Source organism: Trifolium pratense, linkage group LG1, assembly GCF_020283565.1.
Source record: "Trifolium pratense cultivar HEN17-A07 linkage group LG1, ARS_RC_1.1, whole genome shotgun sequence".
Classification (NCBI taxonomy): Eukaryota; Viridiplantae; Streptophyta; class Magnoliopsida; order Fabales; family Fabaceae; genus Trifolium; species Trifolium pratense.
In genome coordinates this window covers 41,848,632-41,873,694 of record NC_060059.1, presented here as the reverse complement: position 1 = coordinate 41,873,694, position 25,063 = coordinate 41,848,632, and the positions used below count along the sequence as shown (strand labels likewise).

Below are 25,063 nucleotides of genomic sequence, written 5' to 3'. Positions count from 1 at the left end.
TGTCTCATTAAACTATTCCGGTGGAAGAAAAAAATTAAAACTTTACGTGGAAAGTGACTCGTTAAAACTTACCAAGAAATTTCAATAACGCAAACTATGGTGAAGAAAACACAAGTGCAGAGCACTTATTTCCCCCTCTCATGCAGTCAATCATCTCTAAGACTTGATAAGAGACTCTGAATATTATTTAAAAGTCAATTGGGGCAAAAAGTTACTACTACTATTATGTAAGCCGATGAGATACTCGATAAGAGGCACTGTCAGGTAACCAGAATGTTATGTTGGCAGACTGAATTACAAATATATCTATAATAATTATACTAAGCACATAAACGACCTCATCCTTCTTCCACCTTTCCCAAGTCATGCAAACAATCAGCTGTTGGAACCCCGAGATATATAACACTCAAACCACATCATTACAACAGGAGGTTTACCATTACAACAAGAGATGCCATCGCCATTTATAAATATCACAGAGCATGACTTTTATTAAGGCAACCTTAGGCACTGTCGGATTCATTTCCTGAATCAATGTTCATAGGTTGAGGATTCTTGTAGCCACTAAGCTCATCCTTGTAACGTTTTTTATCCGCTTGGGCTTTTGCCTCATAAGGTTCCTTCTCCTCCGCTGTGTATTGAACATGCAAAGAAACATAAAACTTAGTCATAACACATAAATATATATGCTTTGATCCGTGATCACCAATGGCACTAGACAGGATTGCATGAAATGAAATAATGGCAACCAGCCATACCTGACAGATTTTTCCATTTCTCTCCAAGTACTCTTCCCACATCAAGAAATGAAATTCCGGGATTAGTTTTCTTCAGATTCTGTCATTAAAAAACAGGTATTGTAATTTCTTAAATACAATGTAACTATGAACAATTTTGACAAATGCCGCATTTGGCTATATTGAGTACAGCCCAGTTACAATGGCTATACTCCCACACAAAATCACATCACCAATATGTACAACATAAAACAAACCTCTCTTTCCATCTGACAAAAGAACATGAAACCAGACAGTGCCCTCTTAGGTGCATTTGGGTCCTTTTTCTTCTTCTGTTTCTTCTTTGGTCCTCCTTCATCAGCATCTTTTGATTTCTTCTTAGAAGTAGATGGCTTAGACGGCAGATCCTTCTTTGGTTCCTTCTTGGGAGGCTTCTGAGAATTGGTCATCATTAAGGTGTCAGGGACAAAAAAGTTTTAAAGAGTATAGGTGAGGTATCACAAGATAATAAAGACAAATAAAATCAAATCACTTGCCTCTGTCTCACCGCCACTTTGGCTAGCATCAGAGTCATCTGCACCAGAATCATCAGTAGGAGAACCTCCATCATCCCCGTCAAGGACAAAATCTGAATCCTGTAGACATTTTACCCCAACTAATTAATAATATATACAAAGGGAAACTAATTCTAGAGGGAAATCCAGCCACATGCAGCCCCCCAAGACATGCTCACATGACATGCATAGAAGTACAGAACAAATGCACACAACCGTAACACTACGCAATAAAGAGAGCATAACAAACTGAAAGTGTTAGATAAACAGGATAAAGTTTAACTGCATAACTAACTACAGACATGCAAGTTTAAGCATGGCAAAACTGAAATGCAAGTAGACTTCACAGCTCACTTATGTATTTTCATGTCCGTGCCACTATATATTCATATAATGTTGGACATAAATATTGTTACCTCAATAGCTTAAGTTAGAACACAAATATATCAAAAGCTACTCATGATCTAAAGAAGAGGTTAAAAACAACATCAAGTACAGATTAGGCACCTCCTCGTCACTTTCATCTCCACCAGCTTCATTTCGGATGCGCTCAAGATGTGGATCGACGGCATCATCATCATCATTCTCAAGAACCTTAGCCACACCACCAACAGTTGGTTGGGCATCAGCTAAATTCATGATTTTCAAGCCCTTTGAACTGCCACATACAGGCCAAAAGTGAATTATTTGTGTAATCAACAATTAGTTGTAGTAAATTTTGGCAGTGAGCTAATATTTACCTGATAAAACCATATAAATTGTGGTATTCATTTCTCTGAATATTACGGAAGAGATGCTCTTGCTCAGATTTTAGTCTGATAAGAAGGTCAAAATAATGCATGTTTGAACCACCAGCAGCATGTCGCTCAAATTCCACATAGTCAATCTAGTAGGAAATGATGAAACCATTAAAGCCTCTAATCTCTAAGTATCATATGCACATCAACCAGAAACCAATATTTATCAGTAATTACAACTGGATTTTACCTCTTCATGAAGAATAAGAGTGGGAGGTTTAGGCAGAAAGAAGAAGCTCTTCTCAAGGGGATACAGAATTCCGTCTTCAGCTTTCAAAGATGACTTCACTGCATAACCATCTTGACAACTCCTAAATTTTCCAGGCTTGGTAACTTTGCCCCCAGACAAACCACGTAATATTGTGGTGAACACTTCATGGATAAGCCCCTGATTATTGAATTGTGAATTAAATATATCAACTATTGTTTCATGTGATTACATGACCCAGAGTTACCAAATTCTCACACCAACCAATCAACTAAAATATACTCTTTTTCATTTCCCAAGCAGCTCTTGAGAAGCAGTATCTTGGGTTATAAAACAATAAACCAATTATCAACAGTTTAGTCAATACCTTGTAAGACAGCTCCAGCTTGTCTTTGTACTTTGAGTTATAAAGATCTTCACTCATTGCCAATTCACTTTCAACCACATAATCAGTTTCAAACTATAAAGAAAGGAGCAAAACAAAGCTAGGTTCAGAAGCAAGCAAAACACGTAACTAAATTAGTAAACCACAAACCAATAAAGTAAAAAATTACCTGCATCACGATATGAGGGTACAAAGTCTGTCCTTTCCGAATAGGGGGATCAAGACTAATAATGACAAAGGTATGCGGCTGATTAGACTTCAAATACATACAACCAGCAGACATGAGAAGTTGTCAGTATACTTTACAAATCCAGAGAAAAGCATCAACTTTAAGACATGTGTGGCTGATAACACTGTTATATGAAAGCAAGGATTACGACATAAACCTTAGGAAGTAAAAATAGGCGGACAACACTGCTGTACTGGATTTTGAAATCATTAGCCTGTCCTTGAAGCCTCAAGAATGACAGGTGTAACTCAACACTGTATCGTCCTCTGCACAATAAAGAAAATTTCTATTATAGATCAACTATTTTCTTGAAAGGACGTAATGCAACAAAAGCATGCAAGACACTGATAAGAAACTAAATAGTTGGATGATACATGTTGTGCAATTAAAAGCATTACCTTGGTGTAAGAATTGCAATACCATCAAATGTAACAACAGCATCTTCTCCCCCAGCACCGACATCAGCCATAGACATTATTTTATCACGGAAAACCTTATACCAAAATGATTTTCCAAATGTCAGTTACCTAGAATTTATTATGACAATATATTAATTAAAGTCACAAACAAACTCACCTGAGCAGAAGGGCGATTTTCATCACCAACAAACTGGGTGTTGGAATTTGGTACGTGGAAACTCATCTCCATCAAAGAATCTTTCTGGGATCGTAACATAAACAATATTAGATCATAAAAAATGCACTTCCAAAATGAGCCTACTCACTGCAGCCTACAATACTATTCAAGCCCAAGTTTGGACGAGGAAAATTTTGTTCTAACTGTATGAATTGATTAAAACTCACAAGACTCTATAGATATACATATACCTCATTTGCTCCAGTTGTGTCATCCACATGGAACTCCAATATCACGTCAGTTTTCCCCTGAAGGTTTGTTTGAGAGACATCTGCTAAAGACACCTCAAAAGCTTGCTTTGAACCCATCATAAAAGCCAGCATATTTCCTGAAATGGAAATAGAAGCATAAGACATCCACTAGTACTATAGTATAGCCATATAAAAGCAGTCAAGTCAGTTCTATCAAAAAGGTCCACCATAAGGGAAAGACTTGATTTGATAGGCCAAAGAAGAAAGCAAGAATGAGATAAAGTTCCTGTTTGAGAAGCAAGCCCCATTTCCCACCCCTAAAAAAACAAATTCCTATCTTAACGATTTCTCAGATTAAATTGCACTTGATGTAACTACCAGATTAGAGGTAGTGGTGCATAGATTCATTGTAGACGTGCAAAAGAAAAAGAATAAAAAAAAGAAGCAACTTCAAAATGGGTAAAAAATACAGCAGCACATAACTTTCCTGGCCTTTCTTTTAAGGAAATTACCCTGCATTTTACAAAGGTAGTGCACTGCACTCCAAATACAAACTGAATGGTTTCAACCAAATTTCTTTGAAAATAGAGCACTGCACATGCTTAAAATATTACTTTACTTACCATGTCTTCATGATGCTGCCATTTAAAACGATCTAGGTGTTTGAGAAATATAAATGTATGAGAAATATCACAATTAAAAGACAAAAGTCAGTTCACGTAAAGATCACAAACCGTTTAGATCAACTTCTCCCCAATTGCGCCCAGTAACAGAAAGCTGCTTCTCCTCAACAGTTACTCCAAAAGTGTTTTGGAAAAAATTGGTCAAGCTTACAACATCCTGCAAAACAAGTATAAAATATCAACACAAGAAACAGTACCCAATAGCAATCAAAGTCCAAATTACCAATGTTTAGATCGGTATTCGGTAAAAGTGTTCATAAGAGTGACAAAATTAAGAAACCAAACCAGATAATTAAATTCCTTTTCTACATCAAACACATGTAAATGCACATTCAAGACGGGCAGGAAACTACCTGATCACGGAAACCAGTGAATTTGTAGAACAGCCCATCTTTGATCTGAACACCAAGTTGATTCGTCTTTGGAACCTTCATCCATGTGACACCCGTTATGTCAGCCTTATCAACATCAATTGATTTACCACCACCCTGTCTCTTCCAAAAAATTCCTCCAGAATATATTTTTATCTGCCCCGGATTCTGCAACCCCAAAAATATGAAAAAATAAGTGTCATAGTTAACAATTTCTATTTTCAGTCACCAATTCACAAATTCACTAGAAAAGCACAAAATTTGGTGATTGTGGTATAACAAAAAATCTGATGCAGCAGAAAATGAATTTACCTCATCTTGAGTTATGGTTAATTTTGCTTTTTCCTCAGTTTATACATTTTTTCAATAAATCACACTAAAAGCTAAAATATCAACAAACTTACAAAATAAAGATACGATTTTCTAATTCCTACACTAAAATAATAACCCTAAACCTAAACCCTAAAATCTAAAGCTAGAAGCAAACAATAAAGGAAATAAAAATAAAATAGAGAAGAAAACCCTAAAACTCGGGTTAATAATTTTGAAAAGGGAAAAAATGAAGATGTCGGAGAGGATTGAAAGTGTAGTTGGAGCAATTAGGGTTTCGAGAAAGGGGAAGGAAAAGTAAGTGGGAAAATGGAAGATTGTAGAGAGAGATAAAGAGGACTAACAGTTCCGCCACGGCCGCCGAGGGTAATATTGTTGAAGAGATGACCGTCCGTCATGGTGGCGAGATCAGATGAGAAGAAATGTTACTCTGCACACTGCGCTCGCTGGGTATTAATATGTCACAAAAACATATGGCGCCATAGCTACCAAACTAAGCATATATATATATACACACAAAAAATATTGCCACAAAACAAATACTAGTAACTTTATTCAAAAAAGATAATTAATGGAAAATGGTAGGGCACTAGTTAAGCAAATTACTAATTTTTGTCTTTTATATTTCTAGTATGATTATCGAGTATTTCAGGTTATCGTTTAGCATAACTTCTAGTAAGCATAGTTTACTTGATGGACCGATTAATTCCTTGAGAGATTTGTAATTACTATTTGAATTGTTAAATCGATAAATAGTGATTAAAACATACAATAGAATAAAAAATAAAATCATTGTTACCTAGATGAACTGATTCTGGGACAAACGTAGTCGAAACAAAATTCTGAGAGACAATTGTGAAGAGGCCGATGATGGAGAAGTGATTCTGAAGCCTAAGGAAGCGGCGATCTTCAAGGATCATGAGTGAAGCAGTGACGGTGACAAGCGAAGCGGCGGCAACAAGCGAAGCGCCGACGAAAAAATTTGATCTTACAGAGAAAGAAAAGATGAATAAGATTTGTGAAAAACATTTTTTAAGTAAATGATAAGAATATGTGTAACCTAATGAAAAGTAGTAACCTAAAATATAATTATTCGACTTTGACACATATGGCTGAATTTAATTGGTGTCATGTCAGCATAAAGCCTCTACTCTCAATTTATGCGAGGAGTATGTCTTTAATTAGAGCACACATGTTGCCTATTATTCTTTGCAAATTAATTGTTAGACTAGTAGACTTTTTTCTTTGTTACATATCTACTTGATGCCTTGATGGCTATATAATTAGCAAAGCCGCAAATGAAGGCTTAACATTGTAAGATTGTTGAAATATAGCAAACTTTTATGTGACACCCAAATACTTAACACTTGTGTGAACCCCATTTCAAATTTGAACATGAGAGCCAAATATAACTCACTTCATACTATATAATTATTATAACAAAGAATTTTCAACCAAACAAAGTTGTACTTTCACATTATTGCAAACTACCAGAAAAATGGAGGCAAAGATATCAATTTATTTGGCATTTGCATTGTTGGTGTTGCCATACAATTCAGTTTTGTGTCAAGATTCATGGCAAAGTCTAATAGATGGAGCAAAACAATCTGGTGTATCTCAAGATACATTGGATGAGGCTAAGAATGTTTTAGGAGATGGTCATATCGAAGAGGCTGCTGAGGAAGCCATGGATAATGGATCATTGGCTGATTTGGTTCAAGAAGCAGAGTAAGATCATGTGTGCTATTCTTTTCCTTATTTTTGAGACACTCTTCAATAGGAAAGTTCTATCGTGGTCCGCTGTGGACTGGTACCTAATTTTTTTTCAATATACCAACGACGAATTAATATGCTGCCCTTTAAAAGTGTAGGCTTGCGGTCCTCTCGTCTCACCGATAAGACAATGACACAATAGATGTCGGTTTAATTTAACAAATATGAGTTGAATTTTGAGGCGTCTATAATTGTCTCAGATGTTACATAAGAGAGGACCGTGATAAACTTCTACTTTGGAAAGTCATCATCAAACATATATGATATGATACGAAGAATAATAATAGTAATAAAATAATTACCAATAATGACTAAAATAGCCCCGTAAAAAAGACTACTAAGATGATGTTGCTAGAAATGGATTTTCCGTTGTTACAACAGGCCGCTGTAACAGATCGGGACCGTCCGGTTTAAATGGACGGCCGAGATTGCTTTTACTTAATATAATCTTAACCGTTCAGTTTGAAATCAATGGTACTTGTGATTGCTTAGTGCGACAAACTGTGTTGTTTTGCAACAGCAGCCGATCAACATCCGATGTTGCTATATAAGATTAAACTATTCTCAATTAATCAAAACTTATATGTAACTTTTGTTGTAAAAAAATCAGTGACGAAACAACATCAGGAAGTACACCATCAACAGCACCAGCAGATTTACCTGATGATGAAGCGGCAGATAATGTAGAATCACCAGAGAATTCACCAACTAAAGCACCAACAAATGCACCTGCAGGTGCACCTAAATTGACACCAGCAAATGCAGCACCTGAATTATCACCAAAACAAGCTGCACCCTTAAAGGCACCATCTAGTGCACCTTTAAAGGCACCATCACCTATACCATCATTTACTCGCTATGCATCATCTCCCAAAGCATGAGATATATGTTGAATTAGTTCTACAATAGATGTATTATTTTGTGTATACTTAGTAGTAGAGTCCATACAAATCTTTGTCAAGTACAAGAATATATAATAGGATATCATAGGATAAAAAATATTTAGTTGTATTGTATTAATCAACCATTTTTTTTTTGGAATCATTGTATTAATCAACCTAGAAAGTTTTGCATTTTAATTAGGGGAGAATTTCATGTTCTTTGTTCAACACCCATATTTTATTTTCAAATTTTGATGTTGCCATACAAAAGGTATTTAATAAGCTTTTATATATGCTGCTTGCTAACGTTATTTTTTTTTTTATAAAAGAAGATTGAAGTGGAACTAAGAAAAACTAAAGTGTTTATATGTGGACCCGAATTCAATGATGTAAAAAAATAGGTTTCATGATGTAATCGATCATAACCATTGATTTGAGATCAGACGGTTCATATTTAAAATACAATTTTATAAAGCAAAACAATTTCAGCCGCTCATCAGAGATCGGGAGGTACAGATTAGTTACAGCGAGGTGCTGTAAGTGTGGAAAATGTGATTCCTTTATAAGTAGTGGTGTGCAAATGTGAGTCTAATGGTTTGAACATTTTGAACTATATGCACTAAAAAACACATACACGTCAAAAAGTCCGTTTGGACTTGAGAGAGGAGTGCTTCGAAGAGGCCTAATTATTTTTGTTAATGTTTTTCAAACTCATTCATATTTACGAAAAATTAGGGTTTTTGAAAATCTTGGTGAAAAACAGATCATGAACCTAAATAAGAGAATGAAGAAATTAGTGTCTTGCATTCTTGGTTTATCAACAACTTTTTTTCTCTAATTTTTTCTACATTTCTTGGTAGGGAAATGCTGATTATCGCGAATGATAGCATCACGAGAGGCTCACGAATGACGTGGCACTGCCACTTGCGTGTTTCACTTCATTTTTTTAAGCCGCGTTTTGTTTTCTTCTTTCAAACCAAGTTAACCTTCCATGTAAAATATCTTTATCGACAAAAGTGAACTCACCGCCGGTACATCGTTATCTTTGTTTGGATTCCTTGGAAGCCAATTTGAGAAGTGGATACATGCTATGTAAGGGTTTAGTTTTGTGCAAGTCTTTCTCCTCTCTTTCCATTCCAACTTCTTCCATCTTTATTATTTTTTCTGTACTCTCTCTCAAGTCTCAACCGTTGGAAATTTGGGATCACTGTGTGCACTACTATTTCTCATGACTTGTTCTTTTGTATGGTCCCAAGTCCCAATATCAGATCATCACTCTCACTTCCATTTGTACATATGAGAAGAAAAGGTATTGCAACAAAACAGAGCAGATCTTGTTCAAAAAAAAAACAGAGTTTTTTGGGGCATTCGGTGACGGAAAAACAGAGTATACGTGGGCAACACAAGTGATAATAAGGCAAAGCGGTTACAATATTTTCATATTAATAAAGAATCAATAAAGAATACAAATATAACTAAGATATTTTTTGGAAAAATAACCATTCGTGATCCATTCGTGAGATTTGGTTCGCGATAAATAGCATTGCTCTTCTTGGTATATATGCATAGACCTCGAAATTGAAATCAAAAGTGCCTACAACATTGGCATCTTACTTCTTCACCCTACAAATACTATAAACAGTACTGTATCAAATGTCGGTACTGTTGTCAAAATCTATGCGAAAATAACATTTTGATTAAAAAATATTTATACTATGAGTTTAAACACTATGCACCGTCGGTGTAAATTAATTTTACACTGACAACCAATAAAAATGAAGCATTCTTCTACATCATATTAAGAAAATGAGGTTTAATAGGGTGATGTGACCTAAAACATGGTTGATATTAGTTGACAGTGTAAAATTATTTTACGGTACATATTTTTTTTTTCTTATGCTATTACGTAACTAATAATTAATTAATTGTAATAAAGATTTTAGGTGCTTTAGGAGTTCCATTTTTAATTTTAATAAAAATAGTTGTTGTTAACAATCGTAAAATTTGGTACCATCGTGATAAAAAAAGAAACGTGCAGTGAGTATGGAAAATCTCAGATCTGATGTGATTCACGTGTTATATATTTTTTTAGTACGATGATTGGCATGCTAATTTTTTGGCTCTTGTTAACTAGTGCACCAGATATCAGTTAAGGAGCCAAAAAGAACAATAAAAGAAAAAATGCGCATTAAAAACACTAAAATTTAGACTTTGTTATGTTGACTACACAATATCAAAAAAAAAAAATTCACATTTAAATGCTTAACCAATGCCCCGCTGCCTAATTATTTTAGTGCTATATTTACTTTCGACAATATTTTAGAATAGCTATGTTGTTGTGGATATGAAAATGGAAGATCATGCGTTGTGTGATCAATTATACATTATGAAATTTATACATTTGGTCAAAGGCTTCTTTTTTTTTTTTGGTAGAATGGCAAAAGGCTTAATAAAAAGTGAACTGATACTTAGGCGCAAAAAAAAAGTGAACTGATAAAGAAAAAGTTAAAATTAAGGATGTTTTTAAGGATATTTTTAAAATTAAGGATATACTTAGCTTGTTTGAAATTTGGATAAGTTTTGTTTTTTCAAATTTGGATAAGTTCTTAATTTACCATCCTAAAATTATCTTTTCAACAAAAACCTCATAATATATTCTTATTCTTAATATATATTACATATTTCTTTCTTTTAACATTTTTATCGAAAATAATAACAACACATAATCATTAGATTAGATCCATGTGTAAAAAGCTTTACACATGGTACATAGTATACAAATTAATTTCTAAATACAACGAATTAAAAAAAAAAGAAAATTTGAATACATTATGATTTCTTTTTATTTATGATTAATATGTCTAATTATAATCACTATGTATTCCTTTTATTACTCTATGAATTATCAGAAAATGGATAACGATGAACTATAATGATATATGCTGCCTCGTTAAAGTACTATATCTTATAATCTACTATATATAAAAAAATTTCTTCCAAATTTATTTATATATAGTTGTATTAATTAATGTTTTCTGTACTATTCTGATAAGCAATAGCTGTAATATATAACGTGCTTTTCTTTGAATCAGCTTATATATAATTAATAACGCAACCATATGATATATGACATTACATGTCACACATAATCTCTCTCTGTGTATAAGCTATTGTGTTCTTTTCTTTGAGTTAAGAAATTATCATCATAGAAGAAAAATAAGGTAGCTATGAGTTTTGTTCGGAAGGAGAATGAAGAAGGAAGGGATTTGAAGAAGCCATTTCTACATACAGGAAGTTGGTATAGAATTGGTGAAAGAAGACAATCAAGTAGTTTTTTTGGGTCAACACAAGCTATTCGTGATTCTTCCATTTCTGTTATTGCTTGTGTTCTCATTGTTGCTTTGGGTCCTATTCAATTTGGTTTTACAGTATGTAATTTTATTTTATTTATTTTTCTCTTTTCATTTTCATCATTTTAATTATTACGCACTTTGCATAAACTTCATATTATGGACCAGATACATATCATTTATTGCAGGCAGGGTATACATCACCTACACAATCAGCAATCATCACTGATCTTGGTCTCTCAGTTTCAGAGGTATGAGAATTTGTATATGATCGTAATTAGGGGTCAAAAGTGTTATTATGAGAATTAGGAGGCCAAAATCGCAAGTTTGTGAAAGTTATGGGGTCAAAAGTGCAATTTAGCCTAAATTATTTTATGTTCAAAATTATGTTTGACAAATGCTCACTCAATGACATGCTTAGTTGATATGATTCCATCTTCTTGATCTTCTGTTTTTTTTTTCTCTTAGCCTAATTTTTTTTCTTATTTTGTTATATAGTTTTCTTTGTTTGGTTCTTTGTCCAATGTGGGTGCTATGGTTGGAGCAATAGCTAGTGGTCAAATTGCTGAGTATATGGGGCGCAAAGGGGTAACCCCTTTTCTTCTTTTCTTATATTGCATTGTATTTACATGTGTATTTTTCATTTACTTATCAAAATTCACTGTTTTCTAAAATTGCAGTCTTTGATGATTGCATCTATTCCCAATATTATTGGCTGGTTGTTCATCTCATTTGCAAAAGTGAGTTTGGATCATTTTGATTTTTGCTCAATTTACTTAAATTCTTATTTTCCCGATGTTGGTCGTCTATTCACGAGGTGTCAGCTCAGTGATAAGAGTTTGACTTTGTAGAGCTGTAACCTCAAAGGGCAGATTTTAACATATTTTGCATATTTCAGGATTCTTCTTTTCTCTACATGGGAAGATTGTTGGAAGGATTTGGCGTCGGAATAATATCTTACACGGTAATGTCAAAATGTTTTCACTTTTTCTACTAAGTTATTAAGTTATGTGTTAAGACAATAATCGAGTATTTAAATTCATATAGGTGCCGGTATATATAGCTGAGATATCGCCTCAAAACTTGAGGGGAGCTCTAGTTTCAGTTAACCAGGTTGGTAAATAGTAAATACCATCAAGATTAGTTAGAGTTAACTTGCTATTTTCATGCTAGGTATAAATAAATTTTCACTATACTAGATTAAGTGAACTTTTTTTTGGTTTGTTTTCTGCATAGCTTTCTGTCACCATTGGAATTATGTTGGCTTATTTGCTAGGACTTTTTGTTCAATGGAGATACCTTGCAATTATAGGTAATATAGCCTATACAACTATACTATTTTTTTATGATTAAGAAGAATCGAACTCAGTACCACAAGATTTACAACACTTATACACTGCGCACCAACCACTTGTGCTAGACCCTGATGGTATATACAACGTCTCCATGATGGCTTAAATGTTATGTGACAAAATTTACAATAAGCAACTTATTCCCTACTCTTGCAGGAATTATACCTTGTACATTATTGATACCTGGTTTATTCTTCATTCCCGAGTCTCCAAGATGGCTAGTAAGCTTTGTGAATCAGTATTCTCAATTTTCGTTGAATATGTAATATATAATGTAATATAAAGTTTATTTGATTTGCGCGAATACAGGCAAAAATGGGAATGACAGAAGAATTTGAAAATTCCTTACAAGTACTCAGAGGTTTTGAAACTGATATTTCTTTAGAAGTCAATGAAATTAAGGTGTGATAATTAACATTCATTTTGGTTGCATGTCCTTCATATAGTTTCAAGATGTCTAAATTTTTATTGATGAGAGTCATTTCATTCAGACTGCGGTTTCATCGTCAAGCAGAAGAACTACTGTTCGATTTGCCGAACTTAAGCAAAGAAGATATTGGCTTCCTTTAATGGTAACTTGTTTTTCTATAAGCATTATCTGCTTAACAAATTAACATTGACATCAGAGACTAATCAGCTTATACTAACTCTGCGTCATATATTCGATTGCTAGATTGGAATTGGACTTCTTGTTTTGCAACAACTTTCTGGGATTAATGGTGTTCTTTTTTATTCCAGTACTATCTTTCAAAATGCTGGTATGTTGTACTGATTATGTACTATTTCTCAATTAAAATCATTTTAAGATTCTTCACTTGCAAAAAAGTCCTTATAAGCTTACAAATGTTTATGCAAAAACTAAATGAGAGAGTTTATGAAACAATTTGCATTCCTAAGCAAATTTCAACTTATACTAGAAGCTATTTTTTTAATAAAATCACATATCTCATAATTTCATTACATATTAAACAGGAATTAGTTCGAGTGACGCAGCTACATTTGGAGTTGGCGCTGTTCAGGTTCGACCGAAAGGAAATTAAACTTTGTAAAGTTCCCATTTTTTTTTCTGTCAATTACTCTCAAACCATAACCTGAAAAGTATTTACATGTCATCTAGGTTCTTGCTACCACTTTAACTTTGTGGTTGGCAGACAAATCCGGTCGCCGGCTTCTACTTATTGTGAGTCTAAACTTTTTCTATCATGTTTAATTACAAACTTACTACTTTTTTAGAGAGTTAGAAAGAGATTAATCAAAATCTCCTATTGCAGGTTTCTGCATCTGGAATGACTTTGAGTCTTTTAGTTGTTTCGATCGCATTCTACTTGAAGGTAATACTATTTTTTTTGTTTGTTATTGTATAAACATCATACTTTAACAATATATTATTACATGCATGCATAACTGTTTAGAAATTAGATTGCATATCAGCAAATTTTTCTTTATGTTTTGGTTTTTTAGATGGATAATATATTGTGTTGAATTTGCTCTCAGGATTATATTTCACCAGATTCTTCTTTATATGGGATATTGAGCCTCTTGTCTATGGGTGGAGTTGTGGTATGTAAATGAAAATGCAAATTCACTATACAACTAAAAATTTTGATTACTTGTTTCCCAAGCTATTTTATTATAACCTTTCAATTTCTTTCAGGTCATGGTTATTGCATTCTCTTTGGGAATGGGAGCTATGCCATGGATTATAATGTCTGAGGTACCATATATGCTTCAATAATGATATGCACCACAATCTTTTCTTTAAGAACCTGTCTTATATATTATAATGTAGCAAGTTAATGAAATGTAATTTATTTTAATGTCGGTATTCAATTATTAAACTCGAATATTTCTAAAACGGAATATCGATTGATTGCATTTGAAGTCACAACTGATGACTTGATGTGTTGAATATATTGCATAACAGATTCTTCCGATTAACATCAAAGGCCTTGCTGGAAGTTTTGCAACACTTGCCAATTGGTTCTTTTCCTGGCTGGTTACATTGACAGCAAATTTGCTCTTGGATTGGAGTTCTGGAGGTTTGTGTGCATTGTTTGTCTTTGTTATTTTGCTCTAAATGTCTTGATATTTGTTACTAACTAGAAGATTCCTTTGTTTTTATCAGGAACCTTCACAATATATACAGTTGTATGTGCTTTCACAGTAGGATTTGTTGCTATTTGGGTTCCTGAGACGAAGGGAAAAACTCTTGAAGAAATCCAACAGTTTTTCAGATGAAGTTTCCTTTCTAGCAGTAGGACTTCAGCTTATGCACCTTGTTAATTGTTGTTCATTAATTCGATTCATTTTTATGTTCTTTTGGTTTGTTAGATATGAAAACCAAAGAAGTATAGTTATTATACATATGTTGCATTTTTTTTTATCGATCGATTGTCACTACCATTGGTGATTGATTGATTGGAGATAACTCTCTCATTGAACATTTTACAGTAAAATGTAAAAGTATTATGAGATATTTGTGAAGCAAAACATATATATATTATAGTTGGTGTTATCAATTTTAATGCCGTCGACAATGCAATATAACTTTTAAATTATGCAGAACAAGAAAGTTCAACACAATTGCTTAATAAACCCTCCACATGTCGGGGGAAGAAATGGTCGTTGATTGTTAAGAATGAAATTTGTTATGGTTTTCACTTCCTGTAAGTATGGCCAAAAGAAAATGATTGATTCAAATCTCATCTTCATCCATCTGGAATCGCTTCGATCTTTTGTTTTTTTGTGTTGTTTCAATTTTGTTCTACCATAATTCTTTCTTTATTTTATTTATCATACATTAACGGTACCCTAGATGCATGTGTAAGCGTAAGGTTGTTCAAATATCATTTTAAATAGTAAACTTAAACTCATGGATTTTACAGTTTTTAAAGTATGATTCTCATATTAAGGTCTTATTTGGCCCTACTTATTTTTTACTTTTCTACTTCTCTTTAAAAGAAATAGAGAAGTAGAAAATTTCTCCTTAAACAAATTAGAGAAATAAAGTAAAGAAGTAGAAAATAAGGAGAAGTTGGGTCAAACACAATTTTTTACTTATTTACTACTTTTAAGGAGAAGAAAAAAGTGGAAAATAAGTAGGTCCAAACGGGACCTAAATTAAAGCTAAAATTATTTTGAGAAAATCGTAAATCAAAACAAATTTACAAGTTTAAACTATTATAAAATTACTTAAACTTACACGTTTCACTTAAAGACTCAATTTTTTAATCAATTCAAAAGCTCAATTTTATCATTTAAAAAAGTTAAAAATATTTTTAATAATAATACATATAATATCATTTTTTCCAAAAAAAAATAAAAAATACTCCGTTTTTTTTAATGTCTTTTTAGAATATTAACACCAACTTCCTAAGTGTCTTTTTAAATTTTAAGTATATTTTTGCATATTATCTTCCTATTATATATTTATTTTAATATTCCTAGTTTTTTGCACACACTTTCTCTTTCCAATAAATTTAATATATTATGTAGAAAAAAAAATAATAAGTTAAGTACAAAAAAAAAATAAAAATAAAAAAACTTAATATATATATATATATATATAGGAGTTTAATTGTTGTGCACCGTCGGTGTAATTTTTTTTTACACACATATCCAATGACGCGTTGCCACATCATTTAATGAATGTGACACATCATGTGTTTTTAATTACCATACATGACGTGTTAGTATATTATTGGACGCATGTGCAAAATAACTTTATACCGACGGTGCATATAAATTAAATTCATATATATAGCATTAATTAGTTTTATTAAAAAAATAAGAGTATTTGACAAAAGTTTGAAGAAATAAGATATTCAAAAGATTATCACTTGTTTGATAGTTTTTTTTTTTTTTATTGACGAAATGGTAAAGCCATTAGAAACTCACACACATAAAATGGAGTGATCGGAGTGAGTAGCTAACCTTATCTTTCCAAATTCAAACTCAAGGGTGCAGTAAAGTGTGTATTAAAAAGGAACCGAACAAACCAAAATATTGCCTCATTTGTCAACCTCAAATTTTTCCAAAACCACGGTTTCTAGGATCTAGCTACATGATGTCATACACATCCCGATCAAAATTGAATGGTTCAAATTTTAAGTTAAATATTGAAAAATTTAAAAAATCAGTATCAATAGAGTATGGTGTTTCATTTGTACTAACAATATATCAGTATCAATAATATTAACATTACAAATAGAGTACAAGATTTCCTTTGGTATATATCTAGCTGTGGATATTACAACAATCTTTTAAAGTTTTATTGCAACTGATATAATTAATTTACTTGTCAATCATACAACGTCTCATCATGTTACATTAGTATTTTCTCTAAAACCAACTAGCAATTTTCTTAATCTTGGTTCTCTGATAAAAGCCAAATGAACACAAAAACCAAGTTTTCCAGAAGTTTTCGGTTAATCAATCTTGTGAGACCATTCAGTAAGTGTGTATTCTCACTATTGTTAATTTTCATTGTCATCTTTAGAATCACATGGGTAAGATTATATGCCACTAATGTTGGTGAACTCATGCCCTCTTGTTGGTTAGATTATGAAAGATTCAATCTCTGCAATTTAAAGAGAAGAAATTAGTAAGTTTTCAGTTAATCAATCTTATAAGATCTGTTTTTTGTCAAAACAAAAATCTTATGAGACCATCCAGTAAGTATGTCTTCTCACAGTTCTTAATTTCAACAGTCATCTTTAGAATCACATGGGTAAGATTGTCTGTCATTTATGTTGGTGAACTCCTGTCCTCTTATTGTTTAGATTATGAAAGATTCAAATCCTTGTAACTTAAAAGAGAGAAAATTAGTAATTTGCTTTGAATCCACTTGACCTAGTCCATATTTGGGTTGTTTGAATTATCATACATCATTATAAATACCTTTAAATGGCAGAAAACATTTAGAGTTGCTCACCTTATCTTTCCAAAGTCAAGCTCAAGGGTTGCAGTAAAGAGTGTATTAAAAAGGAACAGAACAAATATTGCTCATTTGTGTGTCAACCTCAAAATTTTCCAAAACCACCGCTTCAAGGATCTAACACTGTGCGGCCATAACTCTTTGACTACATGATGTCATACACATCTCGATCAAAATTTGCTCAAAATCGAACGGCAGAGATATGTGCAAGCACTATGCAGTCACAATGCATCTACTCCCAATTCCTATAAGTTGTACAAATCATTGCAAATCTTCTACCAAATTTTTAGTGACACTAAATTCCAAATCTTCTACAAAAGCAAAAGTTGGTAAGCACGGTTTTGCTTCTAGGTGTCAAAAACTAGAGTTTTTATTATAAGGAAACCATTGCAAATTTGCAATAAAATTCTAACAGCTGCAAATATAGTTGATGACCATATTAACAATTCTCATGTAATGATCCATGAATTGACGTTACTGGTATCCAAAAGCTAAATGAAAACATTAGCCTGAATGTGCATATTTCAATATTCAATAGAGTACGATGTTTCATTTGTACTAACAATATATCAGAATCAATAATATTAACATTACGAATAGAGTACAAGATTTCCTTTGGTGTATATCTAGCTGTGTTTCTTTTCAAGTTTTATTGCAACTGATATAATTTACATGTCAATCTTGTTTGTCAAATTTACATGAGAAAGTACTAATCTTTTCATTTTTTTTTTTGTTTTGTTTGAGTTGTTGTGGTATAGTGAAGTGTTGTGCTGATTTAGTGATGTTGATGGGATTTTGTGCAGAAATGATGAAATGAGTAGGGGATACTTTGCTGATATGGCTGAGTTCAAGAAACATGGCGGTAAGGTATTGCAATTTTATGATCATGATAATAATTTGTTGGGTTGGATTCAGTTTGTTAGTGGAAAATAACTATTTTCATGGATTGTTTGATTTGTTTGATATTTTGATCTTGTTTGGATAAACAATTTAATTAAGTTTTATGCAATTTAAAGCTATTTAAAATAGTGTATGGACTTATTTAAAACTATTTAAATGTTAAATGTTGAAGTCAAATAACTCAGATATGGATTAGGTAATGAATTCATAGCAAATTACTAATTTCTTATCTTCTCTTTAAATTGCAGGGATTGAATCTTTCATAATCTAACCAACAAGAGGTCACGAGTTCACCAACATAAATGACAGACAATCTTACCCATGTGATTCTAAAGATGACAATGGAAATTAACAACTGTGAGAAGACACACTTAGTGAATGACCTGTAAGATTTTTTTTTTTTACAACACTAATTTCTTTCTCTTTGACTTGCAGGGATTAGATCTCTCACAATCTAGCCAACAAGAGGATACATAAATGACAGACAATTTTCATGGTTACTTGTTGATGTGGAGAAACAAGAGTATTTATGGAATAAGGGTTTCATCATTTCATTGACGCATGTGAAAAAACACACTCATTTCATTGACACCTATGAGAAAACACACTCATCCCATTAACAATTGTGTGAGACTGTAGATGTGGAGAAACAAGAATATTTATGGAAGAAGGGTTTCATCATCCCATTGACAACTGTTCATCATCCCATTGACAACTGTGAGAAAACACATTCATCTCATTGACAACTATGAGAAAACACAGAAAACACACTCATCTCATTGACAACTATGAGAAAACACACTCATCTTATTGACGACTGTGAGAAAACACACTCATCTCATTGACAACTATGAGAAAACACACTCATCTTATTGACGACGGTGAGAAAACACACTCATCTTATTGACGACTGTGAGAAAACACACTTACCAGATGTGGAAGAACAAGAGTATTTAAAGAAGAAAGGTTTCATCATCCCAACAATCCTACCCATGTGATTCCTTACCACCCATATCCATGTTGGTTGTCATTTCAGCTCTTAAGGAAAGAAGAAGTCTCTCAAGGTAAAAGATGTTTTGGCAGATTTAAGAGAGTGAGATTTTAATTTCCTTACTACACATCTTCCTCTGAAGCAAACTCAGGAATTGCTGCTAAACAACCCAAGTATGGATTAGGTCAGTGGATTTAAACAAAATACTAATGTCTTCTTTGAATTGCACGGATTGAATCTTTCATAATCTAACCAACAAGAAAGAAAACTGCATTAAAAAAACAAGAAAAACTTACTAATTTCAAAACAAATTACTAATTTCTTCTCAATGAATTGCAGGATTGAATCTTTCATAATATAACCAAGAGAACAAAAGTTCACCAACATAAAAGACAGACACAATTCTACTCATGTGATTCTGAATGTGACAATGAAAATTAATAACTCTGTGAAAACACACTTACCAGATGACTTCATAAATTGATTGACTAAAGATTTTTGCATTTTTATCACTTGTGACATGCCTTAAACTATAACTCAACATCTTTTAAAAATAAATAAACTATAATTTAACATAATCTATGCACAAAAATTGGCTATTTAAGTGGGAGGCAGTTATCTATATAAGATTGTTGCTGTGACCAACAATCCAATGGTATAAACTTACCGATATATGTTTATGCTTAGAGGCCGTCTTCCATTTGCAGTATGCTTATCCATATCATCCAATGGTATTAAAAAATTGGATGTTTATGCTTATCCAATGGTATAAAGTAGTGGGACTGATGAATGTTTTTAAATTTTTGAAATAAAAGCACTTTTCAACCCACAACTTTATCTCAATTTTAATTTTCTTACTTTTAAATTATGATTTTACTCCCCAAATTTTAAAATCTTTGACTTGTCGTCAATCGGTCCCAAAATAAATCACTTATTTTTTACTTTGTGTACTATTTATATAATCTACTTTGATCATATTTTTCTATTAATATATAAATGCAAATATTAGGACATGAGATGTTTGATTTGTCTCGATAAATATTTTCAAAATATATAATTTTTAATACGAAGAAAATGAGGAAATAATAATTCACCTTGTTAACCTGTAGGGTATGAGTATGAAGAATGTTTCACATATCACAATTATACCTTCTTTTATAATGACATGAAAATCATACATAAGCAGGTATCAATTTTTTTACACATATGTTATATTGAGAAATTGAAGATGTAATTTGCATTTTTCAATGATATTTGAATTCATGATGAGTTTGATAGAATAAAAAAAATGAAACACATTAATTTTATAATTTTGTCAAAGATTACTTCAGTTTCTACAAAATCACAACGTGACACTATGATTTCGCCAATCTCACCATTAATCCAAAAATGTAGAGATAACACAAGGCCTTGTCAAATAAGAATGATCAATATTTTGACAAGATGACAATATTATACAAAACTTGTTCAAATATAAGAATCATCACTAACGAAAGTTCGATTTAGTAGAAGAGATCCTCACATTTAATGTGTACTACCGGTGTCTAACGGTGTTTCAGAAGACCAACTCAACCGAGTTCATGTCTAAAAGCTATAGCATCTCAATCTCATGTTAGAACTCAACATCAGCAGCAACTGCTTGCCAGATTATCCACCATACTATTGGAAACAGACAGGTTTGAATGTGTGATTGTTAGGTTGAATTATTGAACATAGCATCATTGATTCTGTCGATGCCGATATCAGATATGGGATCAATGGGCTTCTCATCATCACCATCGTCCGAAAATTCAACCCTCAAAGGATCCCTACTGAATTCATCTGAACAAAGAGAAGTCGAAATCAGTTATTAAAAACCTTGAACTCACAAATTCACTAGAATAACACAGTCTTGAGAAAAGAATAACCGAAATGTAATTCTCAAATGCTAAAATGATATAACTTGGATGAAGAGGACTCAAACACAATTTTTTTTATGCAGATATATTTAGTAAATAAGTTATTCACATGTGCTAAAAACTTAGGAAGTAATCTACCAATCAAAATTAACCACACTCACATTGCTAAAGAATTCTACAATAAACTCACCATAAACAGTGTTTATGGATGCAGGAGAAGGTGTTGACATGAAATTAAGGCCAATGTAGAATGCCAGCATTAATACAATGGTCACCATCACATAAGTTGGTACCGCCAAAGCCCAGTATCTGAAGAGCATAAGTAGTTTTCAATACACACAAGTAGTTTAACAGCTAAATTGAAGAGCTTACTGCACCTGCTTCATACACCTTAGCTGACTGAGTTTACATTTGTACATGTGTTTATACAAGCTATTCTAACCTAGTAATGGACAAATGGGCCGAATACAAATTACTAAAAATAAAAGATTACTCCTAATAATAGAAGACACACTATTTACAACAGTACAAAATTAAATAAATTAAGGCTCGAGAATTATTCTCACTTTAGAGAGAACCTGCATGGTTGCTAAAGCTTCAAATGATAACAGGAAGAAGTGTCTAACCTGCTAGGATAATATGAGATGCCAATAGAATGTAGCCATGATTCTGGAACATATGCCCATACCAAGAAAATAACTGTTCACAAAGAAAAATGAAGTAAAAATAAAATTAATAAAATGCTAAAATTGTACAGAATACAAAGCTATAGATACATGGTAAACTAGTAGTAATACAAAATTGTACAGAATACAAAGTTATTGTGATCATGGTTTTTTATTTTTTTTTTGAATGGAAAATATTATTATTAATAATCAGATCTTTGTACAAGATGAACAGAGACCCGTAAAAGAGGGCTTTATTTTGATCATGGCTAAAACAACAGAAAATCAGAGAAGGATAAAGACGGGGCTTCAAAGTAAAACACACACAAAATGGATCAACTTCCCTCGTAATTTGGGCTGGTCCTAACTCAATTCTACAAAATTGGCTTGTAAGATGCCATATCTAGGTAATGTGGGAACCCACCCCCTCACACCCAACAAAATGACGGTTTTGGAAGCTACAATAAAGGCAACCCAAATACTGCATTAAGCGGCCAACGGCATACTGCAATTAAGGCCGAATTTTCAACACAACCCTCACGGCTAGGACCACTTAAAGCGTGGACGACATGAAAATCCAAAAATAATGGATCTAACAACAGGCTCTGATACCATCTTACAATTTGAGTTGTTCTACATATAACATAGAAGGTTGTTCTACATTGTAGGCAATATGATGATCAGCAGCTGCTGCTGGATTCATATTGCCCACAATGTAGAACAACCTTATATGTTGAATGTAAGCAATTTTGTGGAGCAAATTGCAACAAGTCATAAACAACTTATAGACATGTCATGTATTATTTTTACTAGTGTATCCAAAGATTCCTGATAGATAGAGCAGAGAAGTGCAGAAAATGGAATGAAAATGTGAGTGTACTGATTGATAATGAAATTCAGTAGTGAGAAATAGACTCGCTACAAACTGACCCAGAGCCTAGACTCCTCGGAGAACACTTTCTTTGTCTACACTTTCTAACATAAAGCTGAACGATACCCCTTAATCTCTCCACTCGTTTCTTTTAATTGACTCAAGGCATAACAAACTGCCAGCTAGGCAACACTCTTTTCCTCTCATACACCCTCCATATTGTTGGCTTATTATTCTTACGATTAATCAACAACTCAACTACTGCCCAAATGTAATTGGTGCACTATCAATTCCAAACACTAATATAAGCGCTCATGTCATGAGATAAACCTAATGAATTCTACATAAGCCTTTCCAAATACTCCCTACATGCACAATTAAAATAAACTCAGTCTCAAACAACGGAATTCTCTGCTATTGTTCTATGGTTCACTATTTAGAGGCGTTATAGCATAGTTGTGAAGCGGAATTTGAACAATTTAACCTCAAGCCTAAGCCTATACTATTTCACATATAATTTTGGTATTTTTGGGATAACATATACCATTTGAAATCAATAAATTAAACGAAAACAATGCGAATCTTTATAATTATTAATTTTTACTCTCAATCAAACCAACTAAATGATAAAATAGTAGTGAATAAGAAATTAAACCTGTAGCAACAACAGTGGTTATAGATCCAACAAAACCATAAACCTCAGAAGGCTTAGGGCCATGGTCGGCTGACAATCCAGATGCAGAGTTGTTTTTTTCATCGGAATCAAGAAACGACACAGTTGCCCTCCGTTGTCTTGAAAGACTCAGTGTTCTTCTTGGACTGTTAACAGAATGGGGACTTTCCATTTCGCATTCCTTCAATTACAACTAACAAAACATACAACGGTGTATCTTAGGACCCTACAACAACACCAACAACAATTATCTCCAATAATCAATAACAAAGAGCTATCCATAACAAAAATCAATATCAAACACACACACATCAGAAACCTCAATTTTGAAGAATAACAAAAACAACAACAATCATAAAAACTCCAATTTTTTAAGAATAACACAAAATCACAATTTTATTTTGTTTGGTTACATGCAGTTAGCGATGACTAATCAAAATCACAAATTTTGAACATATCAAAAACACTAAGAAGTAACAATGATGTGACAACACAATATATTACTAATAGTCCCAATTGCATAATCAATCAGCCAATTTATCACAAAACCCTAAATAATGAGATTTTTAGATTGATTACCTGCTGAGAGAGATTTCAGTAGTAGAAATGGATGGCGGGAACAAATGAAACGAAAGCTGCGACGCCAAGTTAAGTTCAAATCAACTCTTTATGCTTTGCTTTGAGTTATGTGCTGTCACGAGTGTTATTGCAAGTATTTATCTTTGTTTCTATAATTCACGCTGAAGTTGGTTCAATTTGGTTTGATTTTGAGCATAAAATTCATCCCAATTATGAGATAAAAATGCATGCGGTTTGGTTCGGTTGATTTTTTAAAAATCATTCAAACCAAATTAATGCGGTTTGGATTGGTTCAGTTGGTGCGATTTACAGCATAAAGAAGAAGAAATCGGGCTAAATACAATTTTGATAAAGTTTTTAAAATAAAAAGTGTCCTTTTTTTTAAAAGAAGAAAATACAATATAAGTGACTTAAAAAAAATTATGATAATTATCTTTTTTAAATGAGTTAGGATTCGTTGACACCAGGTGTCAAAGTTTATATTGACACCAAATCTTGACCATTTATTTTATTAGATCTAATGACTCAATTTCATTCTTTTAAATTTTAATACCTAAGTTGTCAAAAAAAAATCATATCTAACAAATCATATCTTTCCTTTTATGAAATAAATAAAACAATTCATCTTCTTCCCTACTCCAAGTTAATTGTTCTCTCAACAAGCATCATCAACAAGAACCATGATCATAAAAAAAAAAATGGGCATGACATGATAAGCGTTGATAAATTACGGTTGATTAGTATACCAAAAAAAAATTACGGTTGATTAGGTTAAATTGAATAAGCAAAAACCAAAAAGGTTTTCGTAAGAAAACAAAAGAAAGAAAAAAAAAATTAAGTAATAAGACTTTCCTCTAAAATTCGTACGCTGTATAATATTCAAGCCAAAATTCTACAAACAACCAGTGACCTAATAAATTAACCATGATTATTTCATTTTGAAATAAAAGACGTTGGCAAATATACAAAATTTGACAGTGTTTTTTGCTTAATTTTTTTCATGTTGCGAGAACATAAAGAAATTAAAGAGAGTGTTTTCCTCTCCTTCGTCAGGTAGCAATGTACGTAGATTC

At 32.6% G+C, this 25,063-nt stretch overlaps 3 protein-coding genes across 5 annotated transcripts; 1 reads left to right on the top strand and 2 right to left on the bottom strand.

Annotated features, from left to right (window-relative positions):
* Positions 1 to 198: 198 nt before the first annotated feature.
* On the bottom strand, positions 199 to 5,664 carry LOC123886485 (FACT complex subunit SSRP1). Its single transcript, XM_045935803.1, has 16 exons — positions 5,466 to 5,664; positions 4,774 to 4,959; positions 4,472 to 4,577; positions 3,738 to 3,874; positions 3,487 to 3,570; positions 3,309 to 3,403; positions 3,068 to 3,176; positions 2,851 to 2,937; positions 2,664 to 2,756; positions 2,279 to 2,476; positions 2,032 to 2,177; positions 1,799 to 1,949; positions 1,274 to 1,372; positions 995 to 1,171; positions 759 to 837; positions 199 to 631 (listed from the first exon to the last, which is right to left on the bottom strand). Exons 1-16 carry the CDS (start codon positions 5,517 to 5,519, stop codon positions 504 to 506), a joined length of 1,929 nt encoding a protein of 642 aa, XP_045791759.1. The 5' UTR covers positions 5,520 to 5,664; the 3' UTR covers positions 199 to 503.
* Positions 5,665 to 10,837: 5,173 nt separating this feature from the next.
* Positions 10,838 to 14,980, top strand: LOC123886478 (sugar transporter ERD6-like 6). Its single transcript, XM_045935798.1, has 18 exons — positions 10,838 to 11,203; positions 11,314 to 11,376; positions 11,624 to 11,713; positions 11,806 to 11,865; positions 12,024 to 12,089; positions 12,173 to 12,238; positions 12,362 to 12,437; positions 12,634 to 12,698; positions 12,787 to 12,879; positions 12,969 to 13,049; positions 13,151 to 13,235; positions 13,450 to 13,496; positions 13,595 to 13,657; positions 13,749 to 13,808; positions 13,972 to 14,037; positions 14,132 to 14,191; positions 14,402 to 14,516; positions 14,603 to 14,980. Exons 1-18 carry the CDS (start codon positions 11,003 to 11,005, stop codon positions 14,713 to 14,715), a joined length of 1,470 nt encoding a protein of 489 aa, XP_045791754.1. The 5' UTR covers positions 10,838 to 11,002; the 3' UTR covers positions 14,716 to 14,980.
* A 5,737-nt stretch (positions 14,981 to 20,717) lies between these two features.
* Positions 20,718 to 24,354, bottom strand: LOC123886467 (phosphatidylinositol N-acetylglucosaminyltransferase subunit P-like). Of its 3 annotated transcripts, none has more exons than XM_045935787.1 (5): positions 23,991 to 24,354; positions 23,394 to 23,637; positions 21,829 to 21,901; positions 21,393 to 21,511; positions 20,718 to 21,125 (listed from the first exon to the last, which is right to left on the bottom strand). In XM_045935787.1, exons 2-5 carry the CDS (start codon positions 23,581 to 23,583, stop codon positions 20,998 to 21,000), a joined length of 510 nt encoding a protein of 169 aa, XP_045791743.1. In that variant the 5' UTR covers positions 23,584 to 23,637; positions 23,991 to 24,354; the 3' UTR covers positions 20,718 to 20,997. The 3 variants fall into 3 exon arrangements, with proteins under 3 accessions (XP_045791743.1, XP_045791746.1, XP_045791739.1); XM_045935790.1 differs by having other exon boundaries at positions 21,364 to 21,511; positions 23,991 to 24,133; XM_045935783.1 differs by having other exon boundaries at positions 23,394 to 23,604; positions 23,991 to 24,133.
* Between the last annotated feature and the right edge of the window lie 709 nt (positions 24,355 to 25,063).